Here is a 21,122-nt window from a genome sequence, read left to right on the forward strand (position 1 = left end):
CAGAATAGAAGTCTTCCTTATGTGTTACAAAATTCTGATATATCCCTTCTCTTTGGTAAGGTCAGAAAGATTCATTTTATCCAGTTGACAGACCACATTCTAGTAATCTACATGGCAGCATAGTTGATCCAATAAAAGATACCACCCTAAGAAAACATTGGCTTTCACAGTAATCTACCTATTGCGATTTTTTCCCATTAGACCAAAACCATGGTATACAATTACTTTTAATAATTCTGCTGATATGTTATCTAGCCCTGCTGCTTTGCCAGCTTCATTTGCAGAACAGTGTTTTCCAGATCCTCTGGTAAAATTGTTAGCTCCAGTTTCATGATCTCCTTTCTGTTATCTGGTATTATTATTAGTTTTGAGACACACATAGTTTGGCACAATAATTTCTTCACCAGCATTTGATGATTCTGTCATGATTTTTGTCACATTTTAACACAAGCAAATTTTTGTTGTAAGTTTTTTGATCCAAGGAATATCCCTTTTGTATTACCTTTATGATTCTCAAGTTCAATGCATCTTGCTGTTATATATTTTCCTGCCTTTGGATCTGTCTGTCTAGTTACATGTATCCTCATCTGTGGTCTTCAGTCTCCAAGTTATTATTTTTCACTCTTTATCATTTTTCACCAGTTTAATTGCCTTATCATTTAACCATTTTGCAATCCAATGTGTTGACAGTTTTGAGCATCATGTTTCACTTTATTCCAAATTACATTCAGGTTGTTCTTATCTTTCATATGCAACAATTCCTCAAACACATTCTGGACAGAAGGCAGATACTTTTTCATGATTCTGGACAAGTGCAGCTGCATGACTTGTTTAACATAATACTTCTATACATTTTGGAAGCTAACATATGGTAGTCTAGTCCACTGTCTGTACTTAGGAAAGCCTCTGTCTACTACATATTATAGCTTAATAGTTTATTTTCCTGGTGATGCAGGTAATGAAGATATTTCCTTCAGGAAGATAAACCAGACCTACTATGTAGAAACAGTGTCCAAGACAAATTATTTAAGTACACTTTAGTTGATATCAATCCTAGGCTGTTACAGGTAACCTCACTGAACTTTTTCTTTGATTCAATTTCCCTGTGACCCTAAAGATCTTAGCTAGGAAAGGGAGAAATGTCAAGCCATTCAATAGAACCTAATGCAAAAGCAGTAGAGGCAAAACAAAGCCTGAGTGCACTCAGTGCATTTTAGAATGCTTTCTTTACATTTTAAAACTTAAATGGAAGATATTTTTAGAATGCTTTAATGCATAATTAGTTCTTTTCTTACTGACCAGGCAGGTGGAAAGGGGGCAAACAACATTTCCCTTACACCCTTTACTATTCCCTCCAGAGACAGAGAGTCAGAGGAAGTAGAGTTATGGTTTGTCTTTTTAGGGGGTTGCTTTAGAATAGTGATTCCTGATAACTCACTGTGTGGACAGTCTTATTTGATAATGACGCATTGTTGGGAAAATAATCCCTTATGTAAGGATATAAGCCTAAAGAGTCTAGCGTTTCTTTGACAGAAAGGATAAGGAATATTTTTGTCAGCTTTCAGAGACTTTCTAAATTATTTCTTCCTTCTTACTGAGTGGTTCTTTTTTAGATCCTGCAAAACTGTGGGATACAATCACGACAGAAAGTCATATGCTTTTGAGTTCTTGAGAATAACAGTTTAACAGTCTTGGTTGAGGGCTCTAGGTAATACTGTAGTGTGAATTATAATGTTAAATTTAAAAAACCCAAACCAAACCAAACAAACAAACAGCACCACCACCACCACTACATAGCTCTTCTGTAAGGAAGGTACAAATCCAAAGATTAAGAAATATTAAGTCTGCTTTCAAGGAAGTTGGTATGTATTTGCCTGTATGTTCCTAACTGGGGAGGGGAGGGGCAGGTTGAGGAAGAATGCAGAAATATTGCACTTTTTGGGTAAGGGAACGTCTTAGACCAGTGGTGCTCAGCCTTAGAATCACAGAATTATAGAACTAGAAGAGACCCGTAGGATCATCAAGTTCTATCCCCTGCTGTGGACAGGAAATTATTGGGCTTAGACAAGCTCAGCAAGGTGCCTGTCCAGCCTCCTCTTAAACACCTCCAATGATAATGACTGCACCACATCTGGTAGAAGTGTGTTCCAGATTCTAGTGACCCTTACAGAGAAAATGTTCTTCCCTGTGTGTAGCCTGAATTTGCCCTCTATAAGCTTATGTCTGTTTGTCCTTGTCCTCCCTTAAGGTGCCCTCCTGAAGAGTTTCTCCCCCAGGTCTTTGTGTTCACCCCTTATGTGCTTGTAGGCAGCCATCAGATCACTTCTCAGCCTTCTCTTACTCAGGCTGAACAGGTCTAGTTCCCTGAGTCTCTCCTCATGGGGTTTATCCTCCATGCCTTTGACCAAGAAAGTGGCCCTTCTTTGTACCCTCTCAAGTTTATCCATGTCCCTCTTGAAGTGTCCGGTTCTGGCTTCATGGGCCAGATGAATAGTGTGAGGCGAGGCCATGGGTCAGATGGAGCCCCATGAACTATGATTGGGCCATCAGACCCAGCACCACCCCCTCCTGCTCTGTGTGCTGGGATTGGGCTCAGGGTCCAAAGAACACTTTCTCTCACTAGGATTAAGTGCCAGGGGGTCCTGACACCTACCCTTCCCAGCCTCCGTGTGCCAGTATTAGGCCCTAGGAAGCTAGCATCACCCCTTTCCTGCTCCTGTGCCCTGGATTCTGGTATCTGGCATCTCATCAAGTGCACTGAACCTGGGACTCCCTATGGGTACCACCAAATTTCCAGACCTGTGGGGAGGTCTGCAGGTCAGATGGCATGATGCTACAAGCCAGATTCCACCCATGAGTAAAGGTTGAGCACCCCTGCCTCAAACCACTCTGCAGTGAATCTCTGGTCAGCTGAAGAGTAAGATTAATGATATCCGGAGGGAGTCCTTCCCTCAGATGGAAAGAATAGAGAAATATTTCCCAATTTAACATATAGCGAGAAATAGGACAGAAAAGCATAAATGTGAAAAAAATAAATGTGAAAAATGATAAGTAGCATAATTCATATATTGTAGTACATAGAGCCTTCAACTAAGACAAATACCTTACTGTATTAGGTTTTATACATACACCTAAATGAGCTTGCAGTATAGAAAGATAAGAAAGGGAAATGGTGGAAGAAATGAAATATTCTGTCCCTACTTTATAGTTGATATTGGTGGCTTTTCTTTATTCTACAGCAAGATTTAGAATGGTATAACTTTACTTAAATCTTGTTGAATTCTGATATAGTCTTGAATTACACTGATTCAAAGGTATGTGTGCTCGTGCACAGCTAATTTTGTAGGTAAAAGCACTTTCATAGTACCGAAAACACTTTTTCAATACAAAAAGAAAATAGAAAAGGTATCCCTACAATAGCAGCAAGGGGAGTCAGACACTTAAAAATGATAGTATGTGTACTTGCTCACATCCAGCATTGTCCTGTGACATAAGATAATTTTGTTATAGAGCTGATTTTCAGGGGTGGTGAAATCTGAAGTGATCAATGAAAACAATCTGTGGAGGTACTTGCTACTTCCCAGCCCAACTTCATTAGTACAAGGTTCATCTGAACAGCTTTTAGCTACTTTTCTGAAAGGAAAAGGAGCTTAAAGGGCACATGACCTAAATGCTATATTTTAGTTCTTTTTCTATTATCTCTTCCAATCTAAAAATAGACAACAGAGAAACTGGAGACACTAGATTTTTCAAAGGAGAGAAATGTTCCAGATTTCCAAGCCTAAAGCAGAAGTGTAAATGCATGATCCATTCCAAAGTTTACTACAGATTTGAGATATACTGAAAATGCAATACTTTCAAGGCTAAGCAACTAAGTTGCAACTGCAAGAATGAGGCACTAAATAATAATTTGCTTGAAATATGCAATTTGGGTAACCGTGAACGCAAATGGGCACTTGAATATTTTACATTATATGAGGAATGTCTTTTTGCACATGGGTGTGCATATTTTGTCACTGTATCTAAGTGCTCAGTAGACACATCTACATGAGACACCACATCACTGTAGTGATGAGCTACATCGTTACTACGGCAACGTAGTATTGGTGGGCATGAACCATGATACCAATGCTACTGCACAGTAGTGGGGGAAAAAAAACATGCAGCATCAGAACTGCATGGTAACGCTGCTTAAGCAAGTAAATGACTCCCTTCAGATACAAGTACTAAATACTTAAGCAAGTACTAAATGACTGTGAAGTAACAACTGTACAGTCTGGCACATGCGTAGACATACCCAGTGTGGAAAAAATAGCACTCTTGGTGCTGAGATTCATAGCATTGATGAAAAATTTAATTATGTATATAATCAAGATTAGCCTTTTTGACAACACATAATATTAGATGTTTGAGGATATTTCTATTATCATATCCTTTAGATTCCAACACATGGGTATGATAAATATACAGTCTCAAAATCATCCTTAACCTGAGTCTCGTCTATAATATTTAGCAACTTATTTTGATCCTTAACGCCCAATTTATCTTGATCCTTAATTCGCCAAACCTCCAGAACGTACCAAATATAAATCAATTGCCAGGTGAACTTTGGACCAGAGGAATGGTAAGTATGAGAGATTCAGAAGGGCTCACTTTCTAAGTAGAAAACCCTGATAACCACTCATTCAAACAGTGGTTGAGACCTTCAGTGGATGTACCACCTTTTCTTTCCTGACTGAAATTAGAAAGGATTTAATATAGAGTGCAAGTAAGTTGCTTTGCTGGAAGAAAACAATAGATTCAGGAAGTATTACTACCATAGGCACATGAGAGAAAAGAACTTGCAAACAAAGAAACAGAAAGAGGATAAATTGGAGACAAGTTTTGCTAGTTAATACCATTAGAGTAAGAGTGTGAAGCAGCCTAACAAAAGTCATAGTCTGCATTTACCAGAAAGAACTAGAAGGAGCTCTGTATATTTCATAATTGTTACTGTGCATAGAAAAAGTGGAAAATATTACTGAAGATCCAGAAGGCCAAAGAGAATGAAGAAGTGTACAAAGACCTGTAGATAGTAGCTGATCCCAACCCATAAGACAACATAGAATAGCAGAAAAGAGATCTCCAATCCTTGTAAGTTATTTTAAACTAAGGAGAAAGGAAATAAATTTCTCCATAAAAAGATGATGTGGCCAAGGCTGGATATCAAACAAGAGGCAAGATCCAGATGTATAATTATCTATTAGGATTAGGCTGGGTATCAGATAAGAGGCAAGATCAAGAGTCATAGTCTAAGTTAATGACAGATATTGGCCTATAAGTCCCTTCAGTGCCAGAGTAACTTCATGCTTCCTGTGTGGTATGGACAAACAGAAATCAGGAACAGGATGTTAATCAAGACCTAGTTGATATTGTCAAAACCTGGCAGTAAGATTTGCATGAATCTTAATGTGTAAATCACATGCATTAACCTACCAAACTGGAAGCAGTTTTTCACTACTCAGCTGAGAGAGAAGCAGCAGCTATTTTGTAGCACAGCCTTCCTATTAAAAAACCCATTCTAGGACTTGTTTCAGCCAGGCCATGCCTGGCTAATGGGTCCATGTAGCATTTGGAGGGATCAGCAGGTAGGAGGGATAGTTGGTGGGTCCACAGGGGTGGGGGCGGGCAGGAAGCTAAAAATAGCCTAGTCAGTATTAGCGGGGGTGGAGGGGGTAGGGAGCAGAGGGGTAAGAAAAGCAGAGTCCTAGATCTGTGTTCCAAATGTGTACACATGTTCCCTGGATTGGGTTACCTATTCCCAATCTAAGTTAGTTCACCTGCTCAGGTAAACTAACTTAGATCAGGCCCACCATTATTGGCCTGATTTAAACCCCCCAGACACCTGCACAGCCTGGCATTTAAATTAACCTAATACTAGTTAGGTCAAATTAAATATAACATCTGCACAAACCCAAAATGACATGGACCCCAAATAGTTGCACCTTTAGTAACTATTTTTAACAGTCAGAGGCAAAGACAGCGGTGGTGCTCTATCAGATGAAAATAATAGATTTGACTAACACCACAGATATTAAATAGAAGGTATTATAACTAAATATTTTTATATCATCAATTCCAGATGATTTGCAGTTGTACATTTTAAAATTGCTTGCCAAAAGTATCCTGGATCATTAAGACTGGTTTTGAACCAGTCTTTGGAAGACTGGAAAAGCTCCAGAAGACTTGACAGGAATGAGTGTTGTGTTGTTAAAAGGATAATAACAGGTCTGTCAGCCTGACACTGAAAAAAGACAAAGTAGAGGAACAACCAATATGAAACTCAAATAATAAAAAGCAATTAGTGGAATATAATATAATTAATACCAAATAACATACATTTATGAAAAAATATACCTTAAGAAACTATCTTTCAAATTGTTAACAATATGTTTAAGTTCTAGAACAATTTACGAAGCATCATGATGAACTATCTATCAATGGAAATCTTGATAGCAAAATTAATTTTTCTTCCAAAAATATGCTACAGCTTAAACAGAATAACTCAGAGAAGCCCTTTGGCCTTTGATGGACAAACAGCTAGACTAAATGACCATACTCATTTTCTAGTTTTATAATCCAGAAATATTCTTGATGGGCCTCCTCAAATTACTCCCCTATGCCAGTCTTCTGTATGATGGCTGGTAAACTGCCAACCCGTCTGAACTTTTCAACAGCATAGTTTCTTTTTTAAAAATAAAATAAAATAAATCAATATATCAGCTGTTCAAGTTCAGTTCTCATTTGTTTCATATAGAAGTCTGGTTTTACAGACTATTTTACATTTGCCCATATAATTAGTGTGATAATTTTGAAATGCAGACCTGCTCAGTCCTAAAGTATATGTTAAAAAGAGCCAAATGAAAGGGGTGCTTATATATGTTTGCTTTTTTCATTCTCTATCCTATACAAACAAGCTTAGATAAAAGATATTTAAATGCATTTCTATTTATAATTTTTCTACTACAAAGTTAAATCACTACAAATGACAACCACAATTTGTACAAAGTATTAATCATTACCTGCTGGAGAACAGAATACAGGATGTAAATTCCATATATGTTTTAAACCTTTTCTAATACAAAGGGTGACATAAATACATATTTTGTTCAGTGGCTTTCCTTTTTTTATTTTGTTTTTGTGAGAAGAGAAGGTTTTATAGAAGCATAATAATTAAATGCCGTTGCTGCTGATTTCTGAGGTTTTGCTGTTGAGGAAGCAGCATGTACTGTCTGTCTTTGGGATTTAGGGAGATCCACAAATAAATATATTTACAAATTTAGTTCTTGATATCCTCTCTTCTGCATTACAAGAACGTTGCATTGCCAATATCTTCTTTTATCATAGAAGAGATTCATAGAATTCTGAATTCACGCTTTAGATCTTTTTTTTGTTCACTGCAGCAATGTGAATAACCAGTACCAATTTATGTAGTCAACTTTAAACTTTTCTGTTTCCTGAATGCCAGATTATAATTTGCTATTTGAATTATTTTTTTTTTAAACAATCATTGAATCTATAAGATTGCTCATGAACTTTTTTCTGGTGAATTTCTGTGATTTCTTAAGGATGGATTTAATATTCCTTTTCCTGTTTAGAAATAGTCTGTATTGTATTTAGTTTAGTAACAAAAAAGTAAAGTTGCTAAGAATAGGAAAATCTTGATTAGACTAGGGAATTTTGAACTTTAGCTTCAGCTCACTATGGTGACTAGAGTTAAAAGGCTGCCATATCTAGTTAACATTTATGTTAGATGTAAGGGGTATACAATGGGCTTTCACAGCTGGCAGACAATGCAAGTGAGAGAGGTGAAACAGTCCAGCAGCTATAATCAATCAAAACAATTTAAATATTACTCTGACATTTTACTAGCCATTTGGGCAAGGATATTTTGTTAAGGCATGTCGAATACTGAGAAAAACATAAGTTTCCCTACCCACTCAATATATTGCTAAGGTTTCGACATAAGCTAATTGTGAAAGTTCTTGAGTGGCACCATAACAGTAATGTATGAAAGTCCACTTATATGACTTCTATGGTTGTGATATATGTAACCATCATTATGTGTCTATGAATTGTGGTTAAAGCATTGAGAATCCATTAAAGCTTTCCTGTGATGGCATTCCTTACCTTCCAAAACTACTAAATAATATAATTCAGTCCCCATCCCCTGCATGCAACTTACTTTTAAATTTAGAGAAGCTTCAGTTTCAGTGGCACTAAAGCAAAATGTATATATGCAAGTGGATGACTGGAATCCTAGTTTCACCAATTTAGAGTCACTCAGTACACTATAGAATGTGATATCCTTACATTCTTGCACACTGCAAATGTCCTAACCTACTTTCAGGTAAATTGAATGATACTGCATGAGATACAAAGAATATCAAAATCTATATTAGTACCCATTATAACAACAAGTGAAATATTCAGCTCTTATGCTATATCTTTAGCAAATTTGTGATAGCCTGGAAAAAATAGGAAGACAACTATTCTCATCCACCAGTAGTACAAGTATTCCTCCCAATGTACTTGTTTCTCCAGTACTTAGCTTTGCAGGACCTGAGTTTTGTTTTTCCACAAAGAGCAACAAATTAATCCTTACTATATTGCTGTGACTAGGAATTTATCATTGTCCCCATTTCATGGACATGGAATTGAGGCACCAAATATTTTACTGAAGTCTTTGAAAATATCTGTAGCAGTCCTGGAAATTGAAGTAGGCAGTTCTGACTCACTGTTCACAGCCTTAACTCCATAGTCTCTATTTTTTTAAAATCACTTGTGTACCTTTTGCTCAGTTAATGGGTTTTAATTTAAGATGTATTTTGGCATGTTTTGACCTCACTTCCCAGACTCCAAACTACTGCAGTCTGTGCTGATGTCACTACATTCATTCATGCTCACTTCAAAACTTGCCTAATTCTTGATAAGAATATAAATTCATGGAAAAAATAGACTAATCCATTAAAGGCAGGATTTTCCTTATCTAAACCAATGTATCCAAGTGTCAGCCAACCCAGTCGTTCCCCGACCTTGTTAGACTTAAGTCATCCCTCAGAAAATGTCAGCTTTTAATATTTCACTTTATTTTTGATTGGGGAAAAAAAAATAGAGTAATTATTTTGTTGCAAAAAATTCAGAAAGACCACCATAGGGTATAATGTTTTTGACACTATAGATGCCTATTTGAAATATCTGGGTTTATCTTCTGAATTGTATGCATGTGTTTCACACCTAACATTACTAATATTGAGTAGTACCCTGTAGCACCCTGAAAAGGATCTTGCTGCACCCTCAGGTGCTGTGGCACACTGGTTGAGATTGATTGGCCTAACCTGTTCTCAAAAAAATGTCCAGCAATGGAGATTCCATCAATTCATTTTTGTTTTGGAACTTTCTGGACTCTTTTCAATGTGTCCGCACCTTTTTTTCAAATGCAATGGCAGCTGAACACGTATTCCAGATGCTGCCTCAGCAGTGCTGAACAAAATGGATGAATCTGTGATACTCCAGTGTACCACTGGGGTTTTCCCCAATGAACACGCTGCTGACCTTTATTCAAATTTGAAGTCCACTATAACCTCTGGGTCCTTTTCTGCAGTACTATGGTCTAGCTTGTCATCCACTAATTTTTATTTGTACATTTGATTGTTCTACTTTAAATATAGTACTTTGCACTTGTCCTTGTAGCATTCCATCCAATTACTTTCAGACCGTTTTTCAAATGTATCGATGTAATTTTGAATACCTAGAATCTCCTCCAAAGTGTCTGCTACCCTAGCCAGCTTGGTGTCACCTGCAAATTTACTAAATATGTACTCAGTTCCATCCTCCAAGTCATTAATGAAAAAAACTGAATGATACTGGACCCAGGAAAGACCCCTGGAAACTTCCTCCTAGTTAGATATCAAGTTCATCAATGTTCACTGAATATATGCTTTATGGTTCAAGTTCCCCTGGGCAGTGGGGCCAGCACAAACCCAGGGCATCATTTAAGTGCCACTTAAGTCATATTCTCAGCGCTTACATGGTACATTGAAATTTTTCTCGGTCTCAGAACATAATATTTTGAACACTATAATATATGAAATAATATCTTTATAAAACTGTGGTGGTTACAGTTTGCATGCTAGGGGGGTGGGGAACAAAAACAACAAAAAAACAGACTATTCCTAACAGGCAACCCCACTCACATAAAATTAGAATAAATTAGGCTCTTGAAGAGAAATAAGCAATTGTCCAGGGTTAAAACATCCTGCAGGTACCAAATATTATTTGATTTGTCAATTACTCAAAATGTATGGGTTGCTTGGCCACATAAATTAATTATCAGAAAATGAATAGGAGAGGCCAGATTGAGCATTCTTTCCTCATTATGTGGTGCCACTATCATAGAATGAAATTAAAAACCCAGAGCTCTAGATTTATAATGTCAGGGCACATGCAAAACAATTACTGTTTGTGCAGATATGTGGGGGAATGTATCACAAAATTACAAGAAACAGTGATTTTACACATGTCTAATATGGCTATATAAAATACTCCAGACTGCTATTAAAGCATACATGCTTTCCATAAGATGGAAAATGCGCAAAAACAAAATATTAAAGATGTTTATGAAGCTCAAAGCAAAATAAAAAATGTGAAAATCTTCAAATTTATACTGTTTTTTGCCAAAAATATTTTACTTTCTTTCTAACTTAGCTTTGATAAATGAAGTTAAACATGAAATATTGCTCTTGTAGAAAGAAAAATCTTAAAAAGTTGTTTTATAGAAACATAATGAAAAGCAAAATGTACAAATTTCGAAAGGGCCAGAATGAAATAAGAAATATTAGATGTAATCAAACACTTTTCACAACTTGTACACAACTCTACAAAAAACAAATTGAAAAATAGAAAATGTGCAGAGCCTGAACATGGGTACACATGAAGTGCCAGCAGCTAACAGGAATCCATAAGGGGCAGGGGCGACACGTAGGGGGTGCACACAGGTGCACATGCACCCCCCGAGTGTGGTGGTGCACCCCCTAAAAAAAGGCACCACCAACACTGTTGGCGGTCGCTGCTTGCCACCCCACCTCTGACACCACCGGTGGTATCTGCAGGCGGGCCACAACTCCCGCTGGCCAACGCCGATGCTGCCGGCAGTGGCTGCAGGTGATTGCTGACCCTTAGTTGGCGCTCGCCACCGCCCCGCACCAACAGCACTGGTGGCGCCTGGAAGAATTCCCCGCTCACCACCGCAATGCTCCCGCCACTCCCACCGCCATCACAATGCTTCTGCTGCTGCCGTGTCCCTGCCCCCCCCCCCCCCCCCCCCCCCGCCAGCTGCCAGGGGCATGAGTCATTCATGATAAGGGGAAAGAGCAGAACTTCAACTGGAGTTGAACAGAAGAAATGGTGCGAGTCCCTGATATAGGTGAATGAAGCCCTGCGTCTGCAAAATCTACACTGAAGTCAAAAGGGCATATGACGGACCTTGCAGGGAATCCCTCTCCCCACCATTTAAAGTCATTGCTAAATACAGACAGTGAAACAGCCTGATACTGAATTGATTTAATCTTCACAGGTTAGTCTAAGGTGTGTAGATTGAACCAATAAGCAAGTGAACAGTCATTTACTTTGGATTCCCAAAAAGTCAGCCACTTGCCTGAAGTGGCCTAGACCAAGAAGCTGGGGGGCACTATAATACGCCTCCCTGGTCAGCTGGAGAAGACAGCTTAGGCCAAGGTTAGGCCACCCACCCTGCAAGGAGGGATTTGTGGGGCAGGTGCAGAGCATCCTGGGATGCTAGGGGACAGTGAGTTCACTTGAATCTGGAGGGGATCTGGGACAGAAGTTCAATAACAGAATTTAACCTAAATCAGTTAAGTCTGATACTACATCCATGCAGGTTTATCTTAAACTAGTTTTGGTCTTTTTGAAATTGGTTTATGTGCACTGTGTGCGGATACTTTTATGAGAGTTATGTATAAGTTGTTACATTTGCCCAGGGATTGCAGGAGGGAACTGAAGGGAACAGCACAACAGTAGGCTGAGCACAAACTTTATCATTCTAAAAGCTTAACTCCTTGGTCTTCTGAGAACAACACATGGTACCAGGAGTGGGATGCAAAGAAATACAAAAAAAGGAACATCTCAGAATTCCAGAAGAGTTAAAGCTGTCTAGCAATGCAGCAGAAAACTGGAAGAAATTTAAGCAAAGCTTCACCATATATGATGGCCAGTGAAGCTACAGAAAAGGAAGATCCACTCAAGGTAGCTATTTTTTTTTAATATAGCAGGCCCAGAAGCTCTATCTCTTTATAATAGCCTACAGCTGTCAGAAGCAGAACAGAAAAGCTATGGCACAGTAATAAAAAAGTTTGAGGAATATTGTATACCCAAACAAAATGAAAACTTTGAATGGTATAATTTCCACATGAGGCAGGAGAAAGAATGAGAGACAACAGAGGAGTTTGTCAAAGACCTCAGACTGCCATGCAACTTTGAAGACCTAAAAGAGTCCATGATCAGAAACCAAATAGTATTGGGTAGAAGGGATACAAGCCTCAGGAAAAGACTGATAGAGAATCCTGAGCTTAATTTGAAAAAGGCAATTAGAACACGCCAAGCAGCTGAAATCACAAATGCAAGACTTCAGAAGCTGGAGGAAAAAAAACAAAACAGAACAAGCTGAACTAAACAGGATTACAAGACTGCAAAAACCTAAGGCAACACACAAACAATACAGAAAGGAGTACCACACTATGAAGCAGGCATGCGAAGGCCAAAGAGAACTGCTTGAAGAAACAATGGTCAGCTGCAGATGCTGTGGGGGTTACCACAAACCCATGCAATACCTTGCATTTGGTAAGCACTACAGCAAATGCAAAAGAGTAAGTTACCTTGCCAGGGTTTGCAAAAAGGAGCAGGATGCGCCACACAAGAAACATCAGGTACATGCTCTATGCAGCAAGGAAGAGGAAAAATTCCTCACTGGCACAATGCAAGAAGAAGTTAATTCTTCCAAGGACTGGAAGACAACCACCCTGGACACCAATTGACTAATAGTAACATTTAAATTAGATACAGGAGCACAGGTCAATGTAAAACCATAATACATTATTCAAAAAAATTAAAACTAACCCTATGTACTAAGAGAATAAGAAAGAGAAACTTAGAGCATATAATGGGAACATGATTGCAACCAAAAGTGTTTGCGCACTGCATGTTAGATACAAGAGTAATATAGTAAACATTCAGTTTGTAACAGTCCCAGGAAAGCTAGAGCCAATTATTGGGTTGCAAATAAAACTCTAGGTTTAATTAAGGGAATGGATGCCATTGAGGGGCTAGAAAGCAAGAACACAGAAGAAGTTTTATGATGTGTTTCAAGGTTTAGGGAAATTGTCAACTGAGTACAAGATAAAATTAAGAGAACCAAATGCTCCCACCATACATGCTCCAAGAAATATTCCCCTTGTACTAAAGAAGAAACTGAAAAAGGAATTAAATAGATTAGTTAACACAGACATAATAGAAAAGGGAGCATTTCCCCATTCCCACCAGTAAAGAGGTTTTTGACAACATAGCTGAAGCTAAATATTTCTCTACTTTTGATGCTTCTTCTGGGCTTTGGCAAGTGACTCTAGAAAAGAATAGCACTAGATTATGTATCTTCAATATACTCTTCAGAAGGTATTGCTTTCGTAGGCTTCCCTTTGGATTGTGTTCTGCATTTGAAGTATTTCACAGAAAGTTGCAACAAATTTTTGAAGGTCTTAATGGTTTATACTGATTATGTATTAATTTGGGGAAATACTATGGAAGAACATGAACTGAGGCTAAGAAAGGCACTAGTGAGAGCTTGCAGAGCAGGTTTGAAACTGACGAAACAAAAATGCAAATTCAGGATTCAGGATCAAAGAAATAACATATCTGGAAGAAAAGATCTCTGAGAAGGGGTACAAATAAATCCTGCAAGAGTTAAAGCTGTTACTCACATGCCACCCCCTACAGATAAGGAAGGAATGCAAAGATTACTGGAAATGATCAATTTTGTAGGGCAAACATCTACCAAACTTAGCAGAGCAGACCAAACACCCTAGATCACTCCTTCAAAAGAATGCTCAATGGATATGAGAACATGAACATGAAGCTGAATTTAAAAACTTGAAGGAAGAAATAATGAAAGTTCTCGTACAAATATACTCGGAGCCTAAAAGGCCTATTAAACTCAACAGATACTTCTAAAGAAGGCACTGGTGCAACTTTGCTTCAAAAACGCAGGAGCGCATGCATCTAGGGCACTCTCTAAGTTAGATTGCCTATATGCAGAAGCTGAGAAAGAAAGTTTAGCTCTGGTATATGGCTGTAAGAAATGTCATATATTAATCTATGGGAAGCCTGTGATTAACTGAAAATTATCATTAATCTTTGATAACTATAGCAAAGTAAGGGTTATCATACATGCCACCCATATTACAGCAACTTTCCTTTCAACTGCAAATGTATGATCTAGATATACAGTACACACCAGGAAAACATCTACTTATTGTAGATACATTGTCCAGAGCATATGACACAATGGAAAATGACAGAATTCTAGACTCGGACATAGTACATGTTAATGTAATTAAAAGAGGGATTCTTGTCACAGATCAAATGTGGACACTAACTGCAGAAGCTATGGCTCAGGACACCACATTGCAAAAAGTGATAACAGCTATTTGTGCTGGTTGGCCTGGAAAACATGAACCTAGCCTGTACTATCAGTTCAAAGAAGCACTATCGGTACTGGATGGTATTTTGTTCAAAGATTCATGACTTTTTGTTGCAGCAGTGCTAAAGAAAGATATGTTAAACAGAATACATTAGGGGCATCTAGGCATTGAAAAATATAAAAGGAGAGCAAGGGTGCTCTGTATTGGCCCAACATAAATAATGACATAGAAGGTGCTATAAAGGCTTGTACAATGTGCCTAAAGTACAGTTCAGTGCAAAGAAAAGAGCCCATGATGGTCATGGAGGAGCCTGTAGCTCCATGATATCAAGTGGCCATTGACTTATTCATGCATGGAGGAAAAAATTATGCATTAGTGCTGGATTTTTATTCTCACTATCCTGAAATTGTATTGCTCAAAAGCACAACAACAAATCATCTCATAACTCAGATCAAATTGATTTTTGCTAGACACGGGATTCCACAAATTGTGAGAACAGACAACGAACTTCAATTCAACTGTCTTGAGTTTAAAGAGTTTGCAGACAATATGAATTCCATCACAATACTTCAAGCCCTAAATACCCACATTCCAATGGCCTGGTGGAAAATGGAGTACAAATAGTGAGGAAATTATTGAAAAAAGCTGGCTGCAATTGGTCTACAAATCCCAGAGGCACCTGGAAGCTGGAAGAGGAAGTGATGAGCAACCCTGCAGAGTCCTGCTGTTTGTAATTCTGGACTGCAAATCCCAGAGACCTCACAGGCAGCAGGAAGAAGAAGTGAACACACAGCTCTAATGCCCCCTGGCTTGTGGCCTGAGCCACTGCAGGTATGTGGCTGCATTTTCTGAATCAAAGGTAGATGTCTGTTCAATTCTGTTTCAATTTAATCTATGCAGTTTAGACTAACCTGCAAAGACTGAATCGATTCAGCCTCGGGCTTTTTGACTTTTTGTACCTAGCCTCACAAGCTGCCTGTTGGACAGCTTTGCCATAGAAAAATCATGAGGAAGTAAGTCACATGGGGAAATGGGAGAAATGGAAATCTGATTAGGAATAATTCTATCCAAGTGGTGCTTGCAAGCTCCACAAGGATGTCTGACACTGGATGGTTTTTATATGTTTCCTAAAATTCTTATTAAAATGTGTTAACCTGTAGTTAAGGAAGAATACATCCAGCAGTTTCTAGATGGAAAACCAAAAAGTTACAAAGTTTGAAAAGTGCAAGATTTTCTTTATATATTTAGAAAAAATGAACAGCCTATAGTGATAAATTATGGAAATGCCTAGTTATTATTACCTGAACAGTCACAGGACAGAGTTTACCCTCCCTCCAGCATAAATGAAGAGGAACTCCGAAAAAGCCAGTGAATTGTATAAAACTGGTGTAAGTGGGAGTTGCCCCAGTCCATTGACAAAGCATGCAAATTCAGTGGATTTAGTAGGTGTTCTGTAGTGCTTAGTAGGTGATTTTAAGATGTTCTTAGCAAAGAGTTCTCAGAATTTTATCAGGCTGTGCAGAAATCTGAATTTTTCTTCTACACAAAATTCTCAAGTTTCAAAACATATTTTTGTTCCAAAAACAAAAATAAAGTTTTCCACAGAACAGAAGCAAAAAAATATTCTTTAGAAAACTTTAGCTGCTGTTTTGGTTCAATCTTTTTTAAATGTATCAGAGACTTTCAACCTGGGAGTCATTTAGTCAAGTACTTCGGTTTTCTGAGCTGCTGGTTTCTTTTCCTTTTGCACTAGAAGCAGATTTGATGTTCCAGTGTGTGAAGGAGAAGTCACATGGGGAACTGGGAATGTTGGTAGTCTAAACAGGAGTACTTTCTATCCAGGTGAAGTTTACAAGCTCCACGTTGGAGCTGCATTGCTGAGGAGCCAGGATTTTGGAAAGTTCGGAAGGCCTCACCCAGAGACTTTTGGTACCACAGCAGTATACCTGGTGGACCACCTCTGAGCCACTTGTTCCTCTAGTTCCCAACAGCTTATTGTGTCTATTATATAGAAAGTCAATCTAAAACTTCACAATGGCACCTCCTGGCTTACACTATGTGTCTGTTTTGTAATTTTTTTTTTAATTTGATCAGATTGCTATGTTCTGGAAATACAGAGATGTGCAAAGGACTGGGCTAAGAGGAGTTTAAACCTACAAGCTTGCAGCGTAAAGGAAAACAGGACATCATAGTTCAGTATGTCAGGAGAGAGAAAATGAAATCACTTAAAATTAAACATTAATGCAGTAACATTAGCTTGCAAGATTAAAATCGGGATGTAACCTTGAAAATTCCATATAACTAGGTTGGGCTAAGTGAGCTAAATTCTCTTTTTAGGCAATATTTTGAAAGGAGTTGAAATGAATGAATGAAGAGAGAACTATCTCCATGGGCTACATTCATGAATTTCTATAGCTACACCCTAATTGTCTCTCAGACTGTCTGTTTACCCATGGAAAGACTGGTAAAGTGGTTGGCATGTAGCATGCATTACAGATGGATCCGCAATGGCATACATCTGGCATGCCAGCTGTATGGTATTCCCTACTATGTTTTTTCACTCCAACTGCCCTTCAAGGGATATATAGTCTTCCCTGACAGTACTGTGGTGGCACAGCAGAAATAGTAGCAATGGTGGTTAAATCAAACAAACAAACACAAGCCTCTAAATCATTTTGGTTTCTATTACACTATGCACTACAGAACCTCTCTGAGGGATCCGTTAAGCCATTATTTTAAAGCCAATTCTTTCTTCATGATTTTAACTTTTCTGTTATTATTGAAAGCTTTGTCCCAGAGATGCAACCTCTCACAAAAGCTTGTACAGCTGAGACTGCAGGAGTACAATACAATGAAATGAAAAAAAGAAAACCGTGCTTTCTCCAGCTTACCATGTCAGCTGTCCATAGAATATGAACAATAATATATAGCATGCTAAGTGCAAACACATTTTTAAAAGACAAAGGGATGGGATAATAAAAGCAAGGCACCACACCTACTCTTTACAGCCAACCAACAGAAGGATAAGAGAAATTTAATTATTTTGAGTACCTTCCTCCTCATAACTTTTGCTTTTAGTTCATGTGAGTTATTACAATTACCCAGAACTTCAGCAAACAGTAATTGAGGTGTAAAGTGGCAATTACAAGTGAGCAGCTAGGAATCTGAATGTCCTTGCTTTTTTTCCCCCTTAATTATGCATTCCATCTGGAAGTGAAAGATGGGGACATATGCCTACAAAACTAGCAACCAAATGTTATTCTTAAGAAAACAGAACTCTTGTCTACACAGGGGACTGGCATGATTACAGAAGTCAGTGACCAGCTATCAATGGGGCTGCACCAGTTCAGAGCTCTAATGAACTCAGACCAAGGCAATGAGAAACTGTTCATTTCTGGAAATTGTGCGAAATTTTCACCACTAGAAATGTTTCTGGGAGAGGAAATAGTATAGGGGTTCAGTCCGCAACTATCCCCTCTTCCCTGCCCCTGTGGTTTACTTAAACTAAATGATCCTGGTCTGGGAAAGACTTGGGGATTGGAGCTGCTCCAGTCCACCTATTTCGGAGAGAGGAGGGAGTGGGGAGCAGGTAATGCAGCAGGAGGAAAAGACTTCCCACATTTTCAAAGACTAGTGAAACCCAGGTCTGGGAATAATCCACCTCCTGTAGACTGGCCTGGGAGAGGGAGGGGACTGGAGCTGTGGGTCAAAGCCCTCTCCCTCCTCAGACTGGGAGCTGAGTGGAGTGAGAAACATAGCAAACCTCCCATTCAGTTCTCAAACTGGGGACCCTGGTGAAGCAAGTGGGAAAGAGAACTTTGCCTCATTGCTCAATTCCCTTCCTGGACCAGTTTAGGAGGGGACTGGAGCAGCAGGGCAATGCTTCCTGTCCCTTCCCATGACCTGGCAGTCCCTAGTCTATGGAGATGAGTATTGCCCTGCTTCTTCACTCCCCTCCTGGACCAGACACAGTTTCTCTTACAAGGGAGATCTTCCTGGAAGCTTTTTTTTTCCCAGAAGGGACTTATTTCCCTCCAGAGAAACTGAATGAATGCTTGTATGCCCATAGTTTCTATCAGAAGAGCAGGGATTCTCCTGATAGAAAGATACTGCCAATAGGTGGCCTGAGTTAACATCTGTACTGATGGTGCTTTCCCTTTCTTTAACCCAGGATTCAGAATTAAAAAATGAGTAGTATACAAAATCAGTATGATACCTACATTAAAGGGATTAAACATTTGCTAACATCTCAAAACAGAGTTGCTACTGGAGAGACTTAGATTAGTGGGGATGGTTCTACTGGGGTCTTGCAATAATTAGTTCTTAGATGAATACTGTCAATACAGACTGTAACACAATGTAAAAAAAATAGTGATTAAGTTTATACATAACTTAAAGGATGATCAAGTAGTAAATAATATAGATGACGGATCTCTGGTGGAGATAAATCACTAGGTAACTGATAGGAGTTTTAGGAGTGTTTAAATAAAGACAAATACATGGATCTACATCAAACAGCAAAGAACAAGGATTGTAGCCAACTAGGGTGTGATCCAAAGCAGTGCTTAGGGGCACATTTTTGGCAATAAGTAAACATGATCTTCCAGTGTTAATCTGCAGCAAAAAGGATTAACATGATGCTTAAATGTGTAATCATGAAGGCTTTATTACCTTGTATAAGACATTAGTAAGACCATTAGTGATATTTTGTATCTACTTCAATATTATGTATCTAACTCAATATTATGCTGTAGTTCAACTAGAAGTTATTGGGCTAGATATAATAATAACTGGGTGAAAATCAGCTTCTGAGTTGTGCCAAGGGCCAAAATGGATTATCAATAAAGTCCATTCTGGCATCTAAATCTACATCTACAAACTTATGAAAATTCAGTCTACTCTGAAGTGTCAAAATGAAGTTTCCCATCTTTAAATTCAATTTGGTTAAGATTATTGCTAAATTATAAAGAGGACAAGAAAAATTAAAATAATTATGATGAAGATTAAAAACTAAATCTTACAATATTATCTATCAAAATGAGTGACAATTTTGCCAGTTTGAATAATCAATCTAATAATCTGGTCCATTTAATTGAATTATTATATGTTTTTTCCCTAAATATGATTTTATAATGTATGGTTGGTTTTTTAACCAAGATTCAAAAAATTTAGCTAATAATAAGCAAACCCAAATTATTAAGGGAGATAACACTAAAATTACAGTAATTTACGTCAACTTAAACTAGAATAAAAATCCATGACAAAATTAACAACTGCAGCTCATTCATTACGCAGTAATTGCTAAATAACTGTAAAAGACATTACATACTGTTCATTAGTGTTGTAATTAGTATAGCTTTTTTCATCAGCTCTCATGTACATCTGTATTTCTGGAAAAGGAAGGCAAATATAATTACTTACCAAGATGGTGGTAACAATTAAAGAGCGATTGGATAGAGAATCTGTGATGTTTGCTGGTTTTCCTTTCTGATTCTCCGTCATATTAAGGCCACTCACTGGATCCCAAGTTCCAATCTATAAAACAGCATATGCACTTTATAAATTGCCCATCAATTGTACTTAGACACCTAGGAAAGACTACTGTAAGGGAGAAGTTAGGACTGCTAACACTTATTATTCACCTCTGCTACATTATCTGCTGTCGTTATATTAAAGTCTGCTTGTTTAAAATATGATTCACTGCACTTCAAAGTGTGTCTGGTGAAGTGTGACATTAAGGGGCAAAATGATGCACAGAATTTCTGAAGTCACTCTCAGTGCTTAATTTTCCATTTAAACTTTCATTCTCCAAGATAAACCACATCTGATAACTTAATAGCTGGGTGGAAATTCACTGGCAGAGAATACAGTATCACTTTTGCAGATGGATTTATCCCTTCTTCTTATCACAGACAGCATAAGGGCACAAAAATATGTTTTTTGGAAAACTTAATGGGGAAGATTCAAAGTAAATTAAGTATAATGGCTTAATTGATTTGCAGATAAAGTTTCAGTACATATATTTTTTGACATTTAGTGCCTTGAAGTTCTTGTTCCAGTGAAGTCAGTAGGAGTTCTGCCTTAGGAGTGCAGGATTACATCTTACATTTCTGATTCACTGCTGCATCACTTCTTCAGCTTAGAAGTAACCAAGCAGTGAAGTCAAGACCTTAAATTTTATCTTAAAGCATAAGATAATTTCAGTTTTTTTAGCTTACTTTAATTCATTATGGTGTAGAGTCTTTACTCATAATCATTATCAAAAGATGGCCAGGACAGTTTTACTCAGAATCTTAAGCTGCATCATTCTTGCCATCACACTTGAATTATGTTTATGTACTGGGGAGGGGGGGGGGGGGGGGTTGTTTTTTT

The 21,122-nt window shown here is 38.1% G+C and overlaps 1 protein-coding gene across 1 annotated transcript in view; it reads right to left on the reverse strand.

Annotated features, from left to right (window-relative positions):
• Positions 1-21,122, reverse strand: part of LOC102371662 (glutamate receptor ionotropic, kainate 2) — a 676,963-nt gene that overhangs the window by 300,653 nt on the left and 355,188 nt on the right. The window contains exon 9 of the mRNA XM_006027905.1: positions 20,172-20,285. Coding sequence (XP_006027967.1) covers positions 20,172-20,285 — 114 coding nt within the window. The remainder of the gene's footprint in view (positions 1-20,171; positions 20,286-21,122) is intronic.

Source organism: Alligator sinensis, unplaced genomic scaffold (genome assembly GCF_000455745.1).
Source record: "Alligator sinensis unplaced genomic scaffold, ASM45574v1 scaffold394_1, whole genome shotgun sequence".
Classification (NCBI taxonomy): Eukaryota; Metazoa; Chordata; order Crocodylia; family Alligatoridae; genus Alligator; species Alligator sinensis.